The sequence below is a fragment of the Ictidomys tridecemlineatus genome, chromosome 16, assembly GCF_052094955.1.
Source record: "Ictidomys tridecemlineatus isolate mIctTri1 chromosome 16, mIctTri1.hap1, whole genome shotgun sequence".
Lineage (NCBI taxonomy): Eukaryota > Metazoa > Chordata > Mammalia > Rodentia > Sciuridae > Ictidomys > Ictidomys tridecemlineatus.
In genome coordinates, this window is record NC_135492.1 from 41208970 (window position 1) to 41228088 (window position 19119).

Genomic DNA, 19119 nt, shown 5'->3' on the forward strand with positions numbered 1-19119 from the left:
ATAAACAGACCACCTAGAGGTTGGGAATTTGTTTGAAGTTATACAGCTTAGTTAGTGATCCAGGATTTGAATCCAAGGATGTCGCAGAGTCCATGCCTTTTAGAAGTATTATCCAGGCAAATTAACTCATTGTATTTACTCAGCTCATGAGAAAGATGGTAATATCTCTATTTTTACAGATGAGGAAACTGAGGAGGGGATGTGGTTATATACTAGGACAACTTGGCAAAACCAGCCTCAAGCCCAGGTTTTGAACTGGTCTGACTGCAGAGCCCTGTGCTTCATTTTGGAGCAGCCTAGAAAAGAAGGCACATTCCCTGGAGTTCTCCACCTCCACCTTACCTGCTTATAGATGAGTTCAAAGGCTCCTGTGTCACAGTTACGATCCAGCCGCCGGTCAATGACCACACGCAAGGTGTCTGCTTGTACACCGGCACAGAGCCGGGCGGTGACAGCTGTGGAGGGTGCCATGGTGGGGCTGGCATTGATCTCAATCAACCAGGGCTGGAAATCCTCACCAAATACAAAATCAGCACCATAGAGCTCGAAGCTGGCCTTCCGACACTGTACTGTGTCTTGGGAGGTCTGAAGCGCATGGATCACAGCAGCCTTCATGCCAGGCACGATGACAGTGGACCAAGCATTTGGTGCCCCTATCTCCTGCAGGTGGGCCTGGAACTTCTGGCTGGACCACATGTTGTCTGGGGGTAGCATGGGATGGCGATGGCAGGAGTTCTCCAGATGCTTCTGGATAGAGTTGTTGCAGAGGTGCACAGAGCTGAAACACAAAGTAGAAAACTGGGATTCAAGCCGGGCACGGTGGCACATGCCTATAATCTCTGCGGCTTGGGAGGCTGAGGCAGTAGAATTGTGAGTTCAAAGCCAGCCTCAGCAACGGTGAGGCACTAAGCAACTCAGTGAGCCCTGTGTTTAAATAAATTACAAAATAGGGCTGGGGATATGGCTTAGTGGTCAAGTGCCTGAGTTCAATCCCAGTTACCAAAAAAATAGGAAAGAAAGAAAATTGGGGCTTAGCTCCTGCTGCCCCACCTCTCCAAAATGAGGGAGGGCAGGAAAATTTCGACATCGGCCCTGGGCCAGGCTGGTCAGTTCGACTTGAAATAGGGCCCTACTGGGGAGGACAAGAATGACAAAGGCCTGGACCTTATATTCTTCTAGAGCGACAATTAGTTTTATCTCTCAGGAGGCTTTGTGGGTGCCAATCATGGTAGCCACAGTATTAAGTGCTTGTGCCTAGTCTCAGATTGTCCTCCCAATGCCTGGAAGATAAGCAGGTAGGTAAGAATAAAGCCTTGTAGTTGTCAAGATGAAGTCAAGCCCATCTTCACATTGACTAGCTGTAAGATCTTAGGCAAGTCATTGAACCTATAAAATAGGGATGATAGTACCTACTGCATTGGGCTTTTATGAAAAATAACTATGTACATAAAGTGCTTAGCATCTATCACACATGAAGCACTTGATAATCAACAGTTTTCACTTTCATATTACCTTCCTCCATTCTTCAGATGTGGAAAGTGAGCTTTAAGGTTTTTGTTTGTTTGTTTTTGGTACCAGGGATTGAACCCAGGGGCACTCAAACCACTAAGCCACATTCCCAGCCCTTTTTTATATTTTATTTAGAGACAGGGTCTTGCTTAGGGCCTCACTATGTTGCTGAGGCTGGCTTTAAACTCACAGTCTTCCTGTCTCAATCTCCAGAACTGCTAGGATTACAAGCATGTGCCACCATGCCCAGCCAGGTTCAAGTATTTTTGTATGTGTGGTGCTGGAGATCAAACTCAGGGCCTTACAAATGCTAGGCAAGGACTCTACATCTCCAGCTCTTAAATAGATTTTCACTTGAACAAAGGCTCACAGCTTGGAAGGTACAGAGATGGAATTTGAACTGAAGCCTCAGCAAGGTTTTCTCTCACCCCAACCAAATTAATATCACATCTTGCCTTTCTCCTCTGGAATTTCCACTGACATCCCTTAATCCTGTTCTATATTTTCTTTTTTTAAAACACATATTGCACTTTATCCTATTATATCAATGCTTGTGTGTTTCTCCCTGCTAGAATATGAGCACTTAAGAGCTGGGATCTCCATTTGTTTCTGTTGTATCCCAAGTGCCCAGAATAATGAATGGCATAGGGTACATTCTTGGTAAATATCTGTTGGATGGAAAGATGCTTGGATGGATAGAGGTCCTGCCTGCCTGCTCAGTTTGTGTTTGGAACCCAGCAATGCTGCATAGATTCCACTGCATATTTTCATTGCTTTTTTTTGTTGTTGTGTTGTTTTGTTTTGCCAGCTCCCCAACTAGTCTGGGAGTTCATGGGAGGTGAGTGGTAGGGCTCACTTGTCCAGGTTCTTTAGGGAGAAGGGCTGTGTGGAAAAGCGAATGTAGCTATCGCGGTAAAACCACACAGTAAGTGGGTTCCAGTCGGTCACCAGGAACCACTGTCTCAGGTCGAACTTGGTGCCAAAGATGAGCAGGGGGCGCTCAATATACTTCTGTACCACCCATTTGCCATCCTTCATCATCATGGGGTTGCAGTCCACTAGCTTCAGCATCTCCTCCAGGTGGTCCATGCACATGATGCCTAGCAGGAAAAGGGGTAATCAGGGTCTAGGAGGTCAAACTTGGGCTGGCCCTTATCCCCACAAAACTGTCAGGCCACATGGGTAAGGATGTCTTTTGTCAATTAGTATCCTGTTCCCTTTGGGAAACTGAAAATGATTTTAATTTTTTTGGTAACAAGTCATTTTGGGTTGATTGAAAAAGGAATATATGCATTGAGAATTTCTGAATAGTATCGATTTTTTTGTTATTTTTGAGGTACTATGGATTAAATCCAGAGGTGCTCTACCACTGAGCTACATTCCCCAAACTTTTTGAGACAGGGTCCCACTAAAATGCTGAGGCTGTCCTCAACTCTTTGATTCTCCTGTCTCAGTCACTGGAATTATAGGAATGTGCCACTGTGTCCTGCCATGTAATGGGCTGCTGCTTTTATTTTTTGTACTGGGCTTAAAAGTATGTGCATATATTATTTTTCTCCAATAATTAACAAAATATAAACCAAAAAACCCAAAAATTAGTAAAAAAAATGGCATATTAAAAATACATCTCCCTTTTCAGAGGCAACCAACTACTGCTTCTAAACATTTATGGAATCCTTAAGGATTTTCTTCCAGGTTATGGGAGAATAAACATGCCTTGGTTACACAGTATTACACAAATTAAAGCAGGATAAGGGTTTGGGATAGGGCTTGGCAAAAGGTAAACATTCAATAAATGTTAACACATATTACTATCGCCTGTTTAATAAATTTCTAGCCATCGGTTTGCTGGCTCAAAGGGTGTGTACATTCTTAATTTTTTTTTTTTAGAGAGAGAGAGAATATATATATATATATATATATATATATATATATATATATATATATTTTGTAGATGGACATAACATAATGCCTTTATTTTTATGTGGTGCTGAGAATCAAACCTGGGTCCCGCTCGTGCTGGGGGGGGGGTGCTCTACTGCTGAACCACAATCCCAGCCCCACATTCTTCATTTTATATTGCCAAAGATGTTCTTCTAATTTTCAGTCCCAGCAAGAATGTATGAAATTGTGTTTGTTCAAATCCTACCCAACCCCCTGTTGATTATGATTATCTATTTTAGACTTTCTTCTAGATAGAAAATGTTCTTTTTTTTTTTTTTTTTTTGAGGAAAAGGAAAAAAGAAGTTTTATTGCTTTGCTAACACAGCGGACCTGTGTCCCAGAGACTTTGAATCTGCCCATCAAGGTTTTTCTTTTTAGACAGGGTTCTCACTATGTTGCTTAGACTAGTCTGGAACCCTGGGCTCAGGCAAGCTTCCAGCCTCAGCCTCTGAACTGGGATTTCGAATATGCACCAGCTTGTTTGGCTTAAGGTATAGCTTTAATGCTAGTAAATATCAGAATCATATCACCAGACACAAAATCACAAATAATCTCATTCCTTTGCCCAAAGTAGCCTATTGCCTGCCAATGGCACAGAAAAACTTGTGCCTGGTTCCCAGTCTCGATCTTTTCCTAAAGGGCCAGAATGGGGCTGGGGTTGTAGCTCAGTGGTGGAGCACTTGCCTAGCATGTGTGAGGCACTGGGTTCAAATTTTAGCACCACATATAAATTTAAAAAATAAATAAATAAAGGTCCATTGTCAACTAAAAAAATATTTTACTTTTTTAAATTTTTTTTTAAAGAGAGAGTGAGGGGGGGGAGAGAGAGAGATAGAGAGAGAGAGAGAGAGAGAGAGAGAGAGAGAGAGAGAGAGAGAGAATTTTTAATATTTATTTATTTATTTTTTTACTTCTCGGCGGACACAACATCTTTGTTGGTATGTGGTGCTGCGCTTGAGCCACATCCCCAGCCCTAAAAAAATATTTTAAAAAGGTGGTGGGTAGGGCTGAGGTTGTGGCTCAGAGGCAGAGCATTTGCCTCGTATGTGTGAGGAACTGGGTTTGATCCTCAGCACTACATAAAAATATATAAACAAAATAAACGTTATTGTGACCATCTACAACTAGAAAAATATTTTTTTAAAAAAGGGTGGTGGGTAGACCAATCATCAGGATTTCCACGAACATAATATCTTTTTATTTTTTCTGAGTGGGGTGGTTATCAGGGATTGAACTCAGAGGCATTCGACTACTGAGCGCCTCATGCCCCCTTTTTTGAATTTTATTTGGAGACCGTCTCACTGAGTTGCTTAGTGCCTCGCTGTTGCTGAGGCTGGCTTTGAATTTACAGTCTTCCTGCCTCAGCCTCCCGACCCTGGAATTATAAGTATGCACACTGTGCCTCGCCCAAGACCATAATGCCTTGTATAAGAAAAGATTACATCTGCTGAGCTGGGGTTGTAGCTCAGTGGTGGAGCGCTTGCCTGGCACGTGTGAGGCATTGGGTTTGATCCTGAGCACCACATAAAAATAAAATATACAAAGGTATTGTGTTCATCTTCAACAGAAATGTTTTTTAAAAATTATAACTGCCAGGTGCAGTGTAATCCCAATGGCTCAGGAAGCTGAGGTAGGAGAATCGAAATTCCAACACCAGCCTCATCAATTTAGCAAGGCCCTAAGCAACTTTGTGAGACCCTGTCTCGAAATAGAAAATAAAAAGGGCTGGGGAGTTGGCTCAGAGTTAAGCGCCACTGGGTTCAATCTCTGGTACCAAAAATTTAAAAAAGGAGAAAGACTTATAATACACACACCAAATGCATAGAAACAAGTGTAGATAGAAACACATTAAAAAGTTAATAGGTTGGGCTGGGGATGTGGCTCAAGCGGTAGCGTGCTCGCCTGGCATGCGTGCAACCCGGGTTCGATCCTCAGCACCACATACCAACAAAGATGTTGTGTCCGCCGAGAACTAAAAAATAAATATTAAAAATTCTCTCTCTCTCTCTCTCTCCTCTCTCACTCTCTCTTTTAAAAAAAAAGTTAATAGGTTATCTTTTGGTGAAATCAAGGGACATTTGCTTCTAATTTCCTATATTGTTTTGTTTTATTTTTTAAAACAATAAACACATATTTTCATGATTGGGGAAAAAGTCAAGTATTTCTAAGGTATAAAAAGAAAAGAATCCTCCAATGATTTTTTCGTTGTTGTTGTTTTGTGGGATTGATCCCAGGGGTGCTCTACCACTGAGATTTATCCTCAGTCCTTTTTATTTTGAGACAGTGTCTCGTGCCAAGTTGCCCATATTGGCCTTGAACTTGAAATCCTCCTGCTTCAGACTCCCCAGTGGCTGGGATTACAGGTGTGTACCACTGTGAATGATAGTTGTTTAACAGTTTCTTTTGGTGGTGTTGGAGATTGAAGCCAGAGACTCAAGCATGCTAGGCAAGTACTCGACTATTAAGCTATATCTCCAGCCCTCCTGGTTTTAATGTGACATCCTCAAGAGAAGCATTCCAATGTTTGGAGCTGCAATGGCTTCACCCTGGCATAAAAAAACCCACCCAAGAGCAGTATTCGAAAGAAGCTGATACTGAAATCTGTTTTCTAGCTCTTGGGCATCCTTTCACAGTCTTTAAAGGCCGGGCTAAGGCACTGCTGGCTTTCCTGTTCAAATTCCAGTCACACTTGGCTGAGGAGTCAGAATAACAGCTAATAATAGAAGCATCAATGTGGCAGTTACTATGCACAGGTCCAGGACCTAAGTACTTTTTTTTGGTCCTGGGAAATAAACCCAAGGGCATTTAACCACTAAGCTACATCCCTAGCTTTTTTTATTTTTTATTTTATTTTTGCTTCCCCAGTTGCTGGGATTACAGGCATGTGCCACCATGCATGGCTTCTAAATGCTTTATAAACATTATACTCATTTAATCTTCTCAGGAAGTATTGGCTCCATTTTACCAGTGATGATGATGAGGCACAGAAAAGGTTAATTAACCCTGCCTGAAGTCTTTTAAGTAGGGGAAGGCTAACCTTGAACTAGGGATCCTGGCCTTAGGACTATAGGGATGTGCTGGTGAAATCTGAGATCCTTTAGATAATAAGCAACTAAGTGCTTGTGAGTGTCACCAAACTTACCTAAAGCATTGATCCAAACTCAGGGGCAGGAGAGGAACAGTTGGGACTATCATCCCAGCAGCCCTCATATGGGGGTGACTATGCTGACCTACAACTTAAGGTGTACTCTGCATTTAATCTCACCTCGTAGAAGGCTTTATCAATCTTCACTTCACAAAGGAGGAAACTGAGGTTCAGATAGGTGATGTGACTTGCTCTAGGTCACAAAGAATATTAGTGACAGAGCTGGGCTGTCAATCCAGTTTGGCAGACGGCACTATTAACCTCCCTGGCCTCTAATGGGAGATAAGGTCACAGGGTATTGGTGCAAAAAGCAAAGGCTGATCCCCCACCTCGTCCACGAGACTTGGCTCCTGGCTTCACAATCCAGATGTTGCGGTCCCCTTCCATATCAATCTGAGGCATCACAGCCCGCAGCTGCTGCAGGAGATCCTCACAGCGCTGGACCTGTGCATCCAGATGCTTGAGTTCTGCCCCCTCACTGTGGAGAGATGGTGGGACTTGGGCAAGGCAAGGCCTGGGGGCAGGCAGGAGGGCAGGACAAGGGGAGACATATCCTCCTTCCCCCTAGGCCATGGTTCAACCACCTTGGTCATGCCTTCCCCCTAGAGATCCACATTGATCTCTCTCAATCCTCCATCTTCACCCTCAAGCCACCCCACGAGCCCTCTTGCCCAGACCATAGCAATAGGAATGACTGAGTAAATCCCATTTACTTCCCAGTTCACATTCCACTCCAATATTCCATTTTCTGCCCACTCCCTTCCTATTAAAACTGAATCATTCCAGCTCCAAATGATGGGGCACCACACCAAGGGCTTTCCATATATTATCTCTAATTCTCTAGCAGCCCTTTCAAGGAGGTATCACCTGTCCCATTTTAGAGGAAAGTAAACTAAAGCTTGGAAAATTAGGGTATTTGCCCAAGGCTACCCACTTGGTGGCTGAACCAGGATTCAAATGCCTGATTAGTTCATCTGCAGGTGCTTTTTTGGCATTCCTGTCCTCTTTATCTAGACCTAACAATGCTTGATAGGTGGGTTCCCTTCTAGATTAATTCACTGAAGCACATCTGTATCATAGCTCCCCTACCTTTCTCTTCCCATCACTCACCCCCACCTGATCCATTCATTTACTTGGTTATCATCTGGCTCCCCAAACTAGAACTTGTCTTTTTTTTTAATGGTGCTGGAAATCGATCCCAGGGCCTTGCATATTCTAGGCAAGCACTCTTAACTATACCACCAGTCCAGAAAAGGAAAGTTCAAATAGATTAATGATGTTGCCAAAGTCATAGAGCTTGGAAGTTGCAAAGCCAGGACTTGAACTTAGGTCTACCTGACAGCACAGGCCATCATCTTAGTGCCTACATTGTGCTAAGAGCCAGGAAGAGTGGTCTGGACTCTATCAAGGAGGCAGTGGGAATCCCTGAGGGTTCCTGAGCTGAAGAGTAGCAATAGGAACAAAAATGAGAGGCTTCAGGAGGAGGCGAGGGCTGTGTTAGATTGTGAGAGTCTGTTCCTAATTACCTGCCTCAGCCCATAGCCCTGGCTGCAGGAGTACTCACTGGACCACTTGATAGTAGCGCTGGAGGAAGAGGGTCCAGCCCGCAGGGCTGAGGTACAGTGGAGCCTCCAAGTCCTTGTCGATGTCCATGTGAGCCAGGTTGCTAAGGTGCTCCTCACACGCACACAAGGCCTCATCCACAAACTCTGGGGACACTGTCATGAGCTTTTTTTCCTGATTCTTGAGGTTCTTCTCTCCTGCAGAGATAGGGAAGAGTCTGTCTGTCACTAGAACACATCAAGGAAGGTAAAATGACACATGCTACAGTGCTTACCAACCCGAGGCTTGTCACTCACCTCAGGCCTCACCTGAAAGACACCTGAGGCCTCCCATGAACCCGGATCCCCAGCTGCCCTGGGACTTGTCACTTACCTGAGGTTTTGCTCGAAATTTACCTGCAACTCTAGCACTTCATCCCTGGCCCCCACTCCACCCTAAATGTCCCCAAAGTCCTATAGCACCTAAAGCCCCAGCACATAGCTGTAGCCTCTCTAACCCTGGGACCTCTGACACATCTGAGACCCTGCACCTGGAAACCTTGGCCTTTGAACCTAGATATACATGAAACCAAACCTGACATGGCCTCTTTATTTATTTTATTATTTTTTCACAGTGCTGGGAATTGAATGCATGCCAGGCAAACACTCTAACACTGAGCCACATCCCCAGCCCCCAATATGACTTCTTAAGTCTTGAAACACAACAGAAATCTACTCACTCCCAGAATCCTGACATAAATCAATCATCATCAACCCATAGAAACACTAACCTTACATGTGCAGTGCGAGGCCCTGACACACACCTGAAAATGAATCTCTAGAAACTGACATCTCAGAAGACTCAATGCACATCTACAGCCCTGACTCATTCCTGAACATCCTGAAATATAAGTGAGCCCTTAACCCCCTGCAGCCTGACCCACACCTGAGCCCATTGCCAGAGAAAGCTTAAATGCAGGGTCTCTGCCCAGTAGGGGACCCCTGTGCTACTGATCCTAGCACATAATAAGAGTCATCTTGTACCTGACACACTTATGTAAGAGACAGAATGGGGAAGAGACAGGGATTTTTTTCTCCTTCCCTTATAGTTGCCCTTTACTTCTCTGAATCCCTGGCTAAGGAGTCCTTGCATTTAAAGGATTAGTGGCTTGGAGGTAGGAGCTAAATCCATAAAGGGAAGGGGCAAGTAATGGGCTGTGTTCTTCTGTGTGCCCTTTACTCCCAGATGTTCCTTATTTTTAAAAATTTTTTTTAATATTTATTTTTTAGGTGCAGATGGACACAACACAATGCCTTTATTTTATATATGGTGCTGAGGATCGAACCCAGGTCTTGCCCATGCTAGGCGGGCGCTCCACCGCTGAGCCACAATCCCAGTCCCAGATGTTCCTTATTTTTGGTCACATAGGGTGCTCAGGACTCCTGTAAACTGTAGGTTCACTTCTTCCTTCTCCTAGATCTATCTCCCTCAGACAAGGATGAGGATGCTCTCTGTAGGGTGCTCATTTACATGCCAGGCCCATGCACAGGCTGATCACCAAACAAACCAGAAGACATGTATGTGGGAAGTTGGGAAATAGAAGAATGGATGAGTGAGCAGACTAGAAGGTAGATAAACAGTAGTTAAGAAGATAGAATAATACATGGATAAATGGTTTTGTAGAAGGATGGGAAGGAAAGTGGGGAGTGGATAAATGGATAGGGAATGTGCTGATGGCAAGTGGGTGAATGAGGAGATCAACAGTGGGTTGGTAGGTGGGAGGATGGATACATGGATGGATGGATGGATGGATGGGTGAACACATGGATGAAAAGAAGGGTGGGAAGGGTGTTGGATGGTCATATGGATATGGATAATGGGAGCACGGTGGGTAAGGGAGTGAAGGTAACCACAGTACTTACTTGCGGCTTCTTCCTTTTCTGTAACAGAGTATGACTTCCATTCCGACTTCACCACCAGCTTGAGAACGTTGCGGGCAGCTGTCAGCCAGAAGTCCTCTGCTCCCGGGGCAGGGGATACCCTGCTCAGCCCCTAGGCTCAAGGCCTGTTCTGGTTCTGGAACCTGATCGTGACTTGCCCTATTTTGGATGTGGAACCTGACTCTACCTTTTCTGACTCTAGAACCTGTATAAGAACCTGGATCCTGTTTCAGTTGTATTCTCAGACCCAGAATGTGACAATGAGACTGGACTTGGCTTATACTCTGTCTTTAGAATCTGGAGTGGACCAGATTGTCTGTTAAGTCTTAGTTCTTTCTTCAGTTCCTCATCTACTTTTTTTTCCCCTTTTGTACCAGGGATTAAACCCAGGGGTGAGTAATCACTGAGCCACATCCTCATCCCTATTAATGTTTTTATTTTCAGACAGGGTCTTGCTAAGTTGCTTAGGGTCTCCCTAAGCTGCTGAGGCTGGCTTTAAACTCGTGATCCTCCTGCCTCAGCCTCCCAAACCACTGGGATTACAGGCATGTGCCACTGCGCCCGGCTCCTCATACAGTTTTAAAAAATATTTTTAGTTGTAAATGAACATAATAACTTTATTTTATTTATTTTTGTATGTGGTGCTGAGGCTCAAACCCAATGCCTCACATGTGCTAGGCAAGTGCTCTAGCCACAATCCTAGCCCCCCTTATATACTTTTGATACTTATTCTAGCCTAAGAACCCAAACCTTGACCCAAAACCTAGTTCAGATTTGGAACATAACTTAAGACCTAGCATCTGACCTGGATCCAAATTCTATTTAGAACATACTGTGGAGCTGGAAGCTATTCTGCCTTAGAAACTCACAACCTATAGTCTTTCATGGAACCCAATCCAGCCAATAGAACTTGACATAAGCCTGAAATCCATTCTGGATTCCGAATTCAACCAACCACTAACTTTTAGAACCTGCTCTAGAATACAAGCAAGCTACCTAAGTTTTCTGGAGGTCAGGGCTGGCCAAGCTAGGAGTATCATTAAGTGAGGGTATAGTAGGACTGGGGATAGGGAAGGAACTGGGGTAGATGAGGGCATAAGGAGAGGCCTGCTATTCCCTGGTGTGAGCCAGAGATTTAGTCCTGGTCCTTCAGCCTGGGTGGTCCAGGCTTGGGGCTGGGGGTTCTCCTTACCTATGAAGGCTTTTTTGTCATCTTCAGCACCCAGGCGGTAGCAACGTGGGAAGAAGGAGTCAGCGTCAGCCTCATCAAACCAGGGCAAGTTCCGGAGATTGAGACACAGACCCACCTATGGAGTTAGCTGCTGAGGGGGCAGGTAGGACTTGCCCAGGGAGCTCTAAGAGACTCCCTCACAGGCAGCACACATCCAGTCAGGAAGACCTTGCCCATATGCTCTCAGAGCCTCTATTCCACTCACTAGGCTTAACTTACTCACATCTATATCCATGTCTGCCTGGTGGTCCCCTTTGTCACAAATCCCATTCACCCTTCATTCATATCCTTAAAGACCTGCCTCGTCTAGGAATTCCTCTCCAAGTCTCTGCCAATGATAAAATGACAGACCATTTTATAAAGTTCTTCATCCTTCACCCTAGAAAACAGGCCTTACTGCTATTATCATTTAAAGATGAGGACACTGAGGCTCAGAGATGTAAAGCCACTTGCTATCAGAGATAAGACAGAATGAAGCCATTAGCCAGATGTACCCTTGCTCACAGTTTGGATTTGGTGTTTGTGTGGGCTTCAGATCCTATTTGAATCCTGCAGCCCAGTTATTTGTTTGTTTTTGGTACCAAGGATTGAACCCAGGAGCACTTAACCACTAAGCCACATCCCCAGCCTTTTTTGTTTTGAGATACAGTCTTGCTAAGTTGCTGAGGTTGGCTTTGAACTTTTGATCCTCCTGCTTCAGCCTCCCAAGCCGTTGGGATTATAGGTGTGCACCATCACATCCAGCTGGAGTCCAGTTTAGTCAAGATGTCTACACTACCAGATATCCCACAGGGGGTGAATTAGAATCCAAGTCTTTCTGACTTCAGGTCTCACTGAATTATTTATCTCCTGCTTTCCTGAGAACTTTCTTTTACTGACAAGGGGAAAGACGGGGTTGGGACTACTAGTCTAAGGGTGGGGTTGGAAGCTGTCCTGCCTACTGCCCTGAGGAGCCCACCTTTGTAGTAAAGGAGCCAGCTCGAGCATAGTGGTTTATCATCTGATCCTTAGAGAGGAAGCGACAGTCCATCACATCTCGCCGGGTGGTCCAGATAAGGTAAGGTGTCTCATTCCGAACCATGCGGGACTGGGGAGGAGATAGAGACAGGGAAGCCAGTGTGGGCAGCTTCTCCCCAACCCTCCTGAGCACAAAGGACAGGATACTTCCAAACTATCCTGTGGTCCTCACAACGTTTCTGTGTAAGGCATGAAGGGCGTTTCTTCTCCAGGGCACATGCTTGGCCAGAAGAGAGCAGGCTTAGTCTGAGTGTTACAACAGAATGCTGGACCTTTCTCTGACCCATGGCCATCAGTCACTTGCCAGAAGCTGGACACAGCCTCCAAACTGATGTGCACACAGCATGTAACAGAGGTTCTTTTGTGGTCCCCACCTCTCCATCCTTTCTAAAAATCTGGGAGGTAGGATTATTAGTAACTAATAACACCATATGCTATGCTCTGTTTGAAATACTTTCTATGTTAATCCATTGACTCCTCATCCAACCCTATGAGGTAGAAGCTACCATTTCACAGATGAAGGAATTGAGGTACACGGAGGGTAAACGACCTACCCCAGGGTTCACAAAGCTGAACCACATGAAACTACCGATTTTCAACTTATCTTGACCTGCAGAAATGGCTATTTCATATAATTCAACTTAGTAAGAGTTAGTGCCAATCTAATGAATCCAAGTGTCCTTAACCTCCACACACGTCCTCCACACCATCTCACCAGCCTCTCTCAGAGTTGTGTAAGCCCTTCCTATGAGCCTTCAATTGCTAAGGGCAAAGGAAGCAGATGAACAAAGAGATTTTTTACCTGGAAGGGATAACTAGCATGCAGAGGATGTGACAGCCTTGTCAGAGCCCCACTGAGTCCTTCACTGCTCTGGGGGCCTATCCAGCCTTTAGAGAAACAATCATCTTTATACAGATGGGGAAACTGAGACCCAGAGAAGAAAAGGATTTGTCTGAGGTCACCCCATTGGGTGCCAGACCTCTCCTTCTGAATAGCCACCCTCCAGCCAATCCTGTGCTTCAGCTGGCCCCCAGGACACTCACCATCAAAGCATGTGTCCCATCTAGGTCATCAAATTCCAGAAGGCCATTTAAGTCAAACAGCTGTGTTTGTTGATAATGCTCTTCTTCATCTTCAATGTATGCAGAGCCCAGACCTGATGAGAGCCATGTCCCTGCCCCATAGGTACAAATCCTCAACCCTGGGATGGTGAGAACATAAGGAAGAAGACTGGGAGGGGTCTTGTGGAAAGAGAGGGAACTGTTCACCTTCCTCAGTGGTGTCACTATCACCTAGCATTGAGCTGTCCAGATCCTTCTGGGATGGCATTAGGGCGGTGCCCGGGGGATGGATCATCTTCTTCTCTACCCAGCCTCTCCGGCGTAAGAGATACCGGATCACTGGGTAGCGGCCTTGGATCATAAAGATCTTCTTCTGCTATAAGGTGAGAGATAGAGACTTGTTCAATAAGCATTGCCAAGGTGCCAAACACAGGGGATATAGTAGTGACCCAGTTACAGTCTCTGCCTCTAAGCTGGCCTCTGTAGGGAATTTTTATATTCCACTGGGAAAAATAGCTAAAAAACATGGAGGGAAATAAATATGCATAGTGTCCGGGGGTGGTGGTATATGATTGTTAATTCCAATGACTTGGGAATTTGGAGCAGAAGGATTGCAAGTTCAAGGCCAGTCCCTGCAATTTAGCAAGGCCCTAAGCAAGAACTGTCTAAAAATTAAAAAAAAAAAAAAAAAAAAGGCTTTATAGAGACGTGGTAATGTGCCCCTGGGTTCAATCCCCTAGTACCAAAATAAACAAATATGCATAGTAACAATGTTGGCAATAATAGCTGATATTTACTGAGTATGTGGTAAATGCTTCATGTATTACTTACAATGACATACATTTTTATTAGATGCTCACTGGTTATGAAATAAAGATGCAGAGAAATTAAGTAGCTTGGACATACCATGGTTAAGTGAAAGAGATTTCTTTTTCTGCTGGGAATTAAACCCAAAGCCTCACCCATGCTAAGCACAGTTCAATCACTGAGTTATACTCCCAACCCCAAGAGTATGGATTTAAATCCAGACAGTGTAAAATCTATATACTTAATGAGACCCAGAGAAACTACTTAGGAATACATGGTTAGAGAAGATCAAAAGAGTCATGAATATACAGAGCTGAGCAAATGGCAGTGTAGGGAGAGGGAAAAGCATGTGCAAGGGCTCAAAAGCAGAATGGAGACCAAAAGGAACTGAAAGGGTGAGTGCAGTTTGGAAAATGAAGGGAGAGCCCATGAGAAGGTAGGTAGTATGGACAAACCATGGACAGCCCTGCAGGCTTGAGCCCTTGGATGTGGGTTTTTATATGAGTAGCACAAAGCAATAAAGGTTAGGTGAGGAAGTGCTTAGTTGGAAGCTTTGTTAAATTTGGCTTGCTACTGTATGGAAAAAAGATGGGAACAAGTATGGAAACAGACCGTTTGGAAGGCTGTTGTGCTTACAGTGAAGATGGGGCAAAAGTGTGGGGATGGTATTCATTTTGGAATCAGAGATGAATGATTTTGCTGATGGGATTAGATGTGGTAGTGAAAAAAAACGGAAATATTGGATTTGAGGTTGAACAACTGAGATGAGAAAGTCCAGACTAGAAGGAATGACAAGTTTGGGTAGGATATCAGAGCATGAGATTGAAATGTTGATAAACTCTGGGTAGAGATGTCAACTAGGGGGCTGGAGAGGGTATGCAGTAGGTGCAGCACATTGGACTCACAACCAGAGAGAAGCATGCATGCAGCATGCATGGGTAGGGATCTATGGAGCCACTAATATCTAAGAAGCTGCCCAAAGCAACTGAAAAGCAGCAGCCAGAAAGAGAGAAAAGAAAAGTAGGAGTGTGCAGTCAGATAGCTAAGGAGGATGGGTGTGTGGGGCATCAGTGCACACCCACAGGCAACTCAATCAAGATGGCAGGACTGAAGAGGTGCTGCTGGATTTGGCTCCTTGGAGGTCACGAAGGGCCTTAATGAGAGTAGTTATTAAGAGGAATGGGATGGGAAAGGCAGAAAATCAGAGGGAAGGGAACTGAGGAGTGAATTCCAGGTAAAGAAGTGGAACAATGCCCAGACAATTCTGTCAAGAAGTTTGGCCCTGAATGAGAAGTGAAAATGGGGAGGTATTGGAAGATGAGTGTAGAATTAAGGAGGTTTTTTTTTTTTTTTTTTTTTTTTTTTTTTTTTTTTGGTTGTTTTTGAAGGACATGACAAAAATACCACAAGGAGGCAGGACAAACTACTCCAGGGTCCTTTCTAAACTCCTCCCCACCAACCCATTCCGACCTTGACAGCTCTCTCCACGTGGATTTTGGCGTTTCTGAGCCGGCCCATGTGGTGAGGTGTCTTGGAGAATCCTCGCCAGAGGACAAGGGATCCTGCAGAAAGAGGCGTTATAGGGGTGGGGATAGGTTGGGGCTTAGCCCGGGGTCTTTTTGGCACCCTCTTCCCTCCCTCCACCCTTCATCAGGACGCCCACCCACTGCCACTCTTCTTCCGACACCATTTCGTTCCGTCCCCATGCTTCTTCTTGCAGCTGCCACCGGTCAGGGCAGGCAACGCTCTGGGCCTCACCGTCTTGCGTGGGGGGATCATCCAGGACCTGGGCAGGCCGGGGGCTGAATAGGTGGGGATCCGCACCGCCCTGGGCGCGAGTGCCGCAGGCAGAAGTCTCGGAGGAGCGGCCTAGGCAGGGCATGAAGCCAGCACTGCTGGCTAGGCGCTGACGGCCAGCGCCACTCGCCTCGGGCTGGGTGGAGGCGGGCCCCGGCCATGGCAGCCTCCCAGGCAGCCGGTATTGTGGGTAGGGAACCCAGGGCCAAGAGGCGGGGGAACTGGTGTGTGGATCTGGTGGCTGCGGCTTCTGCCGCCAACTGCACGCTGGGCCTTGATCCTGGCTGAACCAGGTGGCCGAGCCCTGGCTCACGGGGCCCAGTTCCCTGGTGCTCAGAAGTGCCCCGCCAGGGCCCTGCATGCGCCCCTCGCTGCGCGCGCCCTTCCAGCGCTGGAGCCCGCCTCCCTCCCCGCGCTGCCTCTCAGAGACGCACTCAGGCCCCGCCCTCTGTTTGCTGTCACCATAGAAACCATTCCCCCGGGCACAATCAGACCCGAGGGTTCCGGAGCCACCCCGGGTCAGAGAAGCTGGGGTTTTCCACTGTGAGCCAGGCTCTGGGCCTCATTTATCCCCAACCCTTTGATGGGCAAGGCACTGAGGGTAGAACAGAACGTTGGGCTGGAATCTTGGTTCCTTATCCAGCGGTTCCTGCGTGGAATGCCCCCCACCATATTTATAGAGGGCCACCCACGTGCTAAGTACTGGGCTGGGGATTGACAAGTGAACCCCGACCCCAAGAGGCTTATAGCCCAGTGTGGGTAACAGCAAGTAACAAAATAGCTACAGGTATGAGGGCAGTGAATAAGCAATGAGCTGAAACCAGGAAAGAAGTACACATTAGGGCAAAGATGTCCTCCCTGAAGAGGTAACATTTTAGCATTCTAGGCAGGGGAAACAGTTTTGGCAACCTCGAAAGGGAAGACCCTTTCTGGGGAAATACAAGGCAGCCAGAGTGGCTGGAGCCTAGTGAGCCCAGTTCAGATCTGAGAGCCTAGCAGACAGATGCGGCTAGTAAGTTTGGTGGTGGTGGGGACCAGATATGAAAATCAAAGTCGAGGCTGTATTTACAGGGAGCAATCATGGGTGCAGAACACATACCTCCTCTCCTGGTAACTCAAACAGAAAAACTGATCATCATTCAAATCAAATGCAAAATAAACTCAAAAGGTCACGATTGTAAATGACCATTTAGAGAAAGTGGTAAAGTATTATCCTCAAAAGTCATAGGGGCAATATGGCTCCAGTGTTCACAGGCAACACTGGAACCCAGGTCTGATGCACACTTATATATATCTTCCTGTGATTATCACTCAATGGGGTTTCACCTGTTGATCACAAAGGACCAAATCAGCAGTTTGACAGGCTAATTTGAGCAGTGCCTATGCAAGTGCAGTCCAGGAGAATCCTGGCTGGAACCCAGTCACTGGGCAGTTCCGTTCTTACAGTGAAGGTAGGTCCCTTAACTACCTACCTGTCCAACTGACACCAAAGATTACATTTCCCAAACCCCCTTAGCTGGGGTATCCCAAAAGACCTGAGAACCAGCTGACTAAAACCACACAGTCTGTTCTCATTAGCCTGCAAATCTGGTTTTAAGGAACTTTGGATCCTGGGAGAGAAATTTGCCACAAATCAGGGTTCTTGCTGGCTCACCTGGTAAATGCCATCCTGTGAGAGGGGAGTAAGAAACTGCCACACACTCGTGGTCACGCACTTTGCTGTGAGTACCTTTCACATTCATTGCAATGATACAACATAGCCATGTGCCTCTGAGGAGAGCCTAGCTAATTTAGCAAGGCAGGAGGTCACAGAGGTAATGTCATAAAGGGGATTATACCTATTCAAGTTGTTCCCACCACTAGCCCCTCCTTCCTTTATTATTTCTTTATTCCTCCCTTCAAGAGACCCCTTTGGCCATCTGTAAGAAAATCTTTTTGTGAAGTTCAGCTCAAAGGCCAACCATTATAGAAGCTTTATACCCTCCTCTACATATGGCCCCCTCCCAGTCCCAAGAGTTCCAACAATACATATGAAACATTTCAATATATTTATTTACATGCCTAGCTTTTACTGGACTCCCAAGTCTTCTCAAAGCAGGGATATCCCCAAGCCTAGCATGTTGGAATTTATCAGACAACTCAGATACTGAACAAACAACTAGTGGTTCATTCAGTGCCTGTGTGGCAGAGATTGTGTCAGTTCACTTTCATAGTCTCCATGTCAGAGATCAAGAAACTGACCCAGGCATGGTGGCACATGCCTGTAATCTCAGCTACCTGGGAGGCTGAAGCAGGAGGATTGGAAGGTGTAGACCAACCTGGGCAATTTAGTAAGATCCTGTCCGAAAAAAAAGGAAGAGTTGGAAATGTAGTTCAGTGGTAAAAATACTCCTGAGTTCAATCCCCAGTTTAAAAAAGAAACCGAGGCATAGAATATACACAGCTTATCCAAATCTAGCAACAAGAGTCAGAACTCAAACATAAATCAGTTTTGTTTACTTCAAGTTATCACTAAAAAAGGTCTAGCATTATCCAATATAACTTTTTTTGACAATGGAAATATATGTGCTGATATGGTAGTTACTAGTCACTGTAGCTACTGAATACTTAACATGACATCAGTGAAACTGAGGAATCAGATTATAAACTTCACTTAACTATAGTAATTTAAATAGATAAAGGTGAAGCCAGGCACATTGGTGCATGCCCGTAATACCAGAGACTCAGGAGGATGAGGCAGATGGATCACAAATATGAGACCAACCTCAGCAACTGAGCAAGGCCCTGAGCAACTTAAAAAAACCCTGTCTCAAAATAAATCATGAAAAGGGGTAAGGATATGGCTCAGTACTTAAGCACCCCTGGGTCCAACCCCTGGTACCAAAAGAAATAACTACTGCTTTAGCCCAGGCAGAAGTCTAAACTTCTTGCTCATGGTCTGGAGACTTGCAGCAATCTATTTTATCTCACTGAACCTCAGTTTTCTTATCCAAAAATAGAACAGATGTTTCTCTGAGGTTATCTTTTAGCCCACATGAGATCATGTGAAAAGCACCAACACTGAATAGACAGAACATTTTCAGAAACACATGGTACTTGGACTGCAATGGTCACTGGGTTGGAGT

At 45.4% G+C, this 19119-nt stretch overlaps 2 protein-coding genes across 7 annotated transcripts in view; one reads left to right on the forward strand and one right to left on the reverse strand.

Moving 5' to 3' along the window:
- The window catches only part of Rpusd3 (RNA pseudouridine synthase D3), a 25791-nt gene extending 15298 nt beyond the window's left edge, over positions 1 to 10493 (forward strand). The window contains exon 9 of the mRNA XM_078033508.1: positions 10090 to 10493. Coding sequence (XP_077889634.1) covers positions 10090 to 10125 — 36 coding nt within the window. The 3' untranslated portion in view covers positions 10126 to 10493. The remainder of the gene's footprint in view (positions 1 to 10089) is intronic.
- The window catches only part of Ttll3 (tubulin tyrosine ligase like 3), a 24249-nt gene extending 5148 nt beyond the window's left edge, over positions 1 to 19101 (reverse strand). For all 6 annotated transcript variants that reach the window (XM_078033506.1, XM_021732025.3, XM_021732022.3 and 3 more), the window contains exons 1-11: positions 15956 to 19101; positions 15668 to 15759; positions 13598 to 13766; positions 13373 to 13503; positions 12270 to 12398; positions 11273 to 11387; positions 10063 to 10158; positions 8163 to 8358; positions 6928 to 7076; positions 2366 to 2609; positions 343 to 778 (exon numbers count right to left, since the gene is read on the reverse strand). In XM_078033506.1, coding sequence (XP_077889632.1) covers positions 343 to 778; positions 2366 to 2609; positions 6928 to 7076; positions 8163 to 8358; positions 10063 to 10158; positions 11273 to 11387; positions 12270 to 12398; positions 13373 to 13503; positions 13598 to 13766; positions 15668 to 15759; positions 15956 to 16355 — 2157 coding nt within the window. In that variant the 5' untranslated portion in view covers positions 16356 to 19101. The remainder of the gene's footprint in view (positions 1 to 342; positions 779 to 2365; positions 2610 to 6927; positions 7077 to 8162; positions 8359 to 10062; positions 10159 to 11272; positions 11388 to 12269; positions 12399 to 13372; positions 13504 to 13597; positions 13767 to 15667; positions 15760 to 15955) is intronic.
- Between the last annotated feature and the right edge of the window lie 18 nt (positions 19102 to 19119).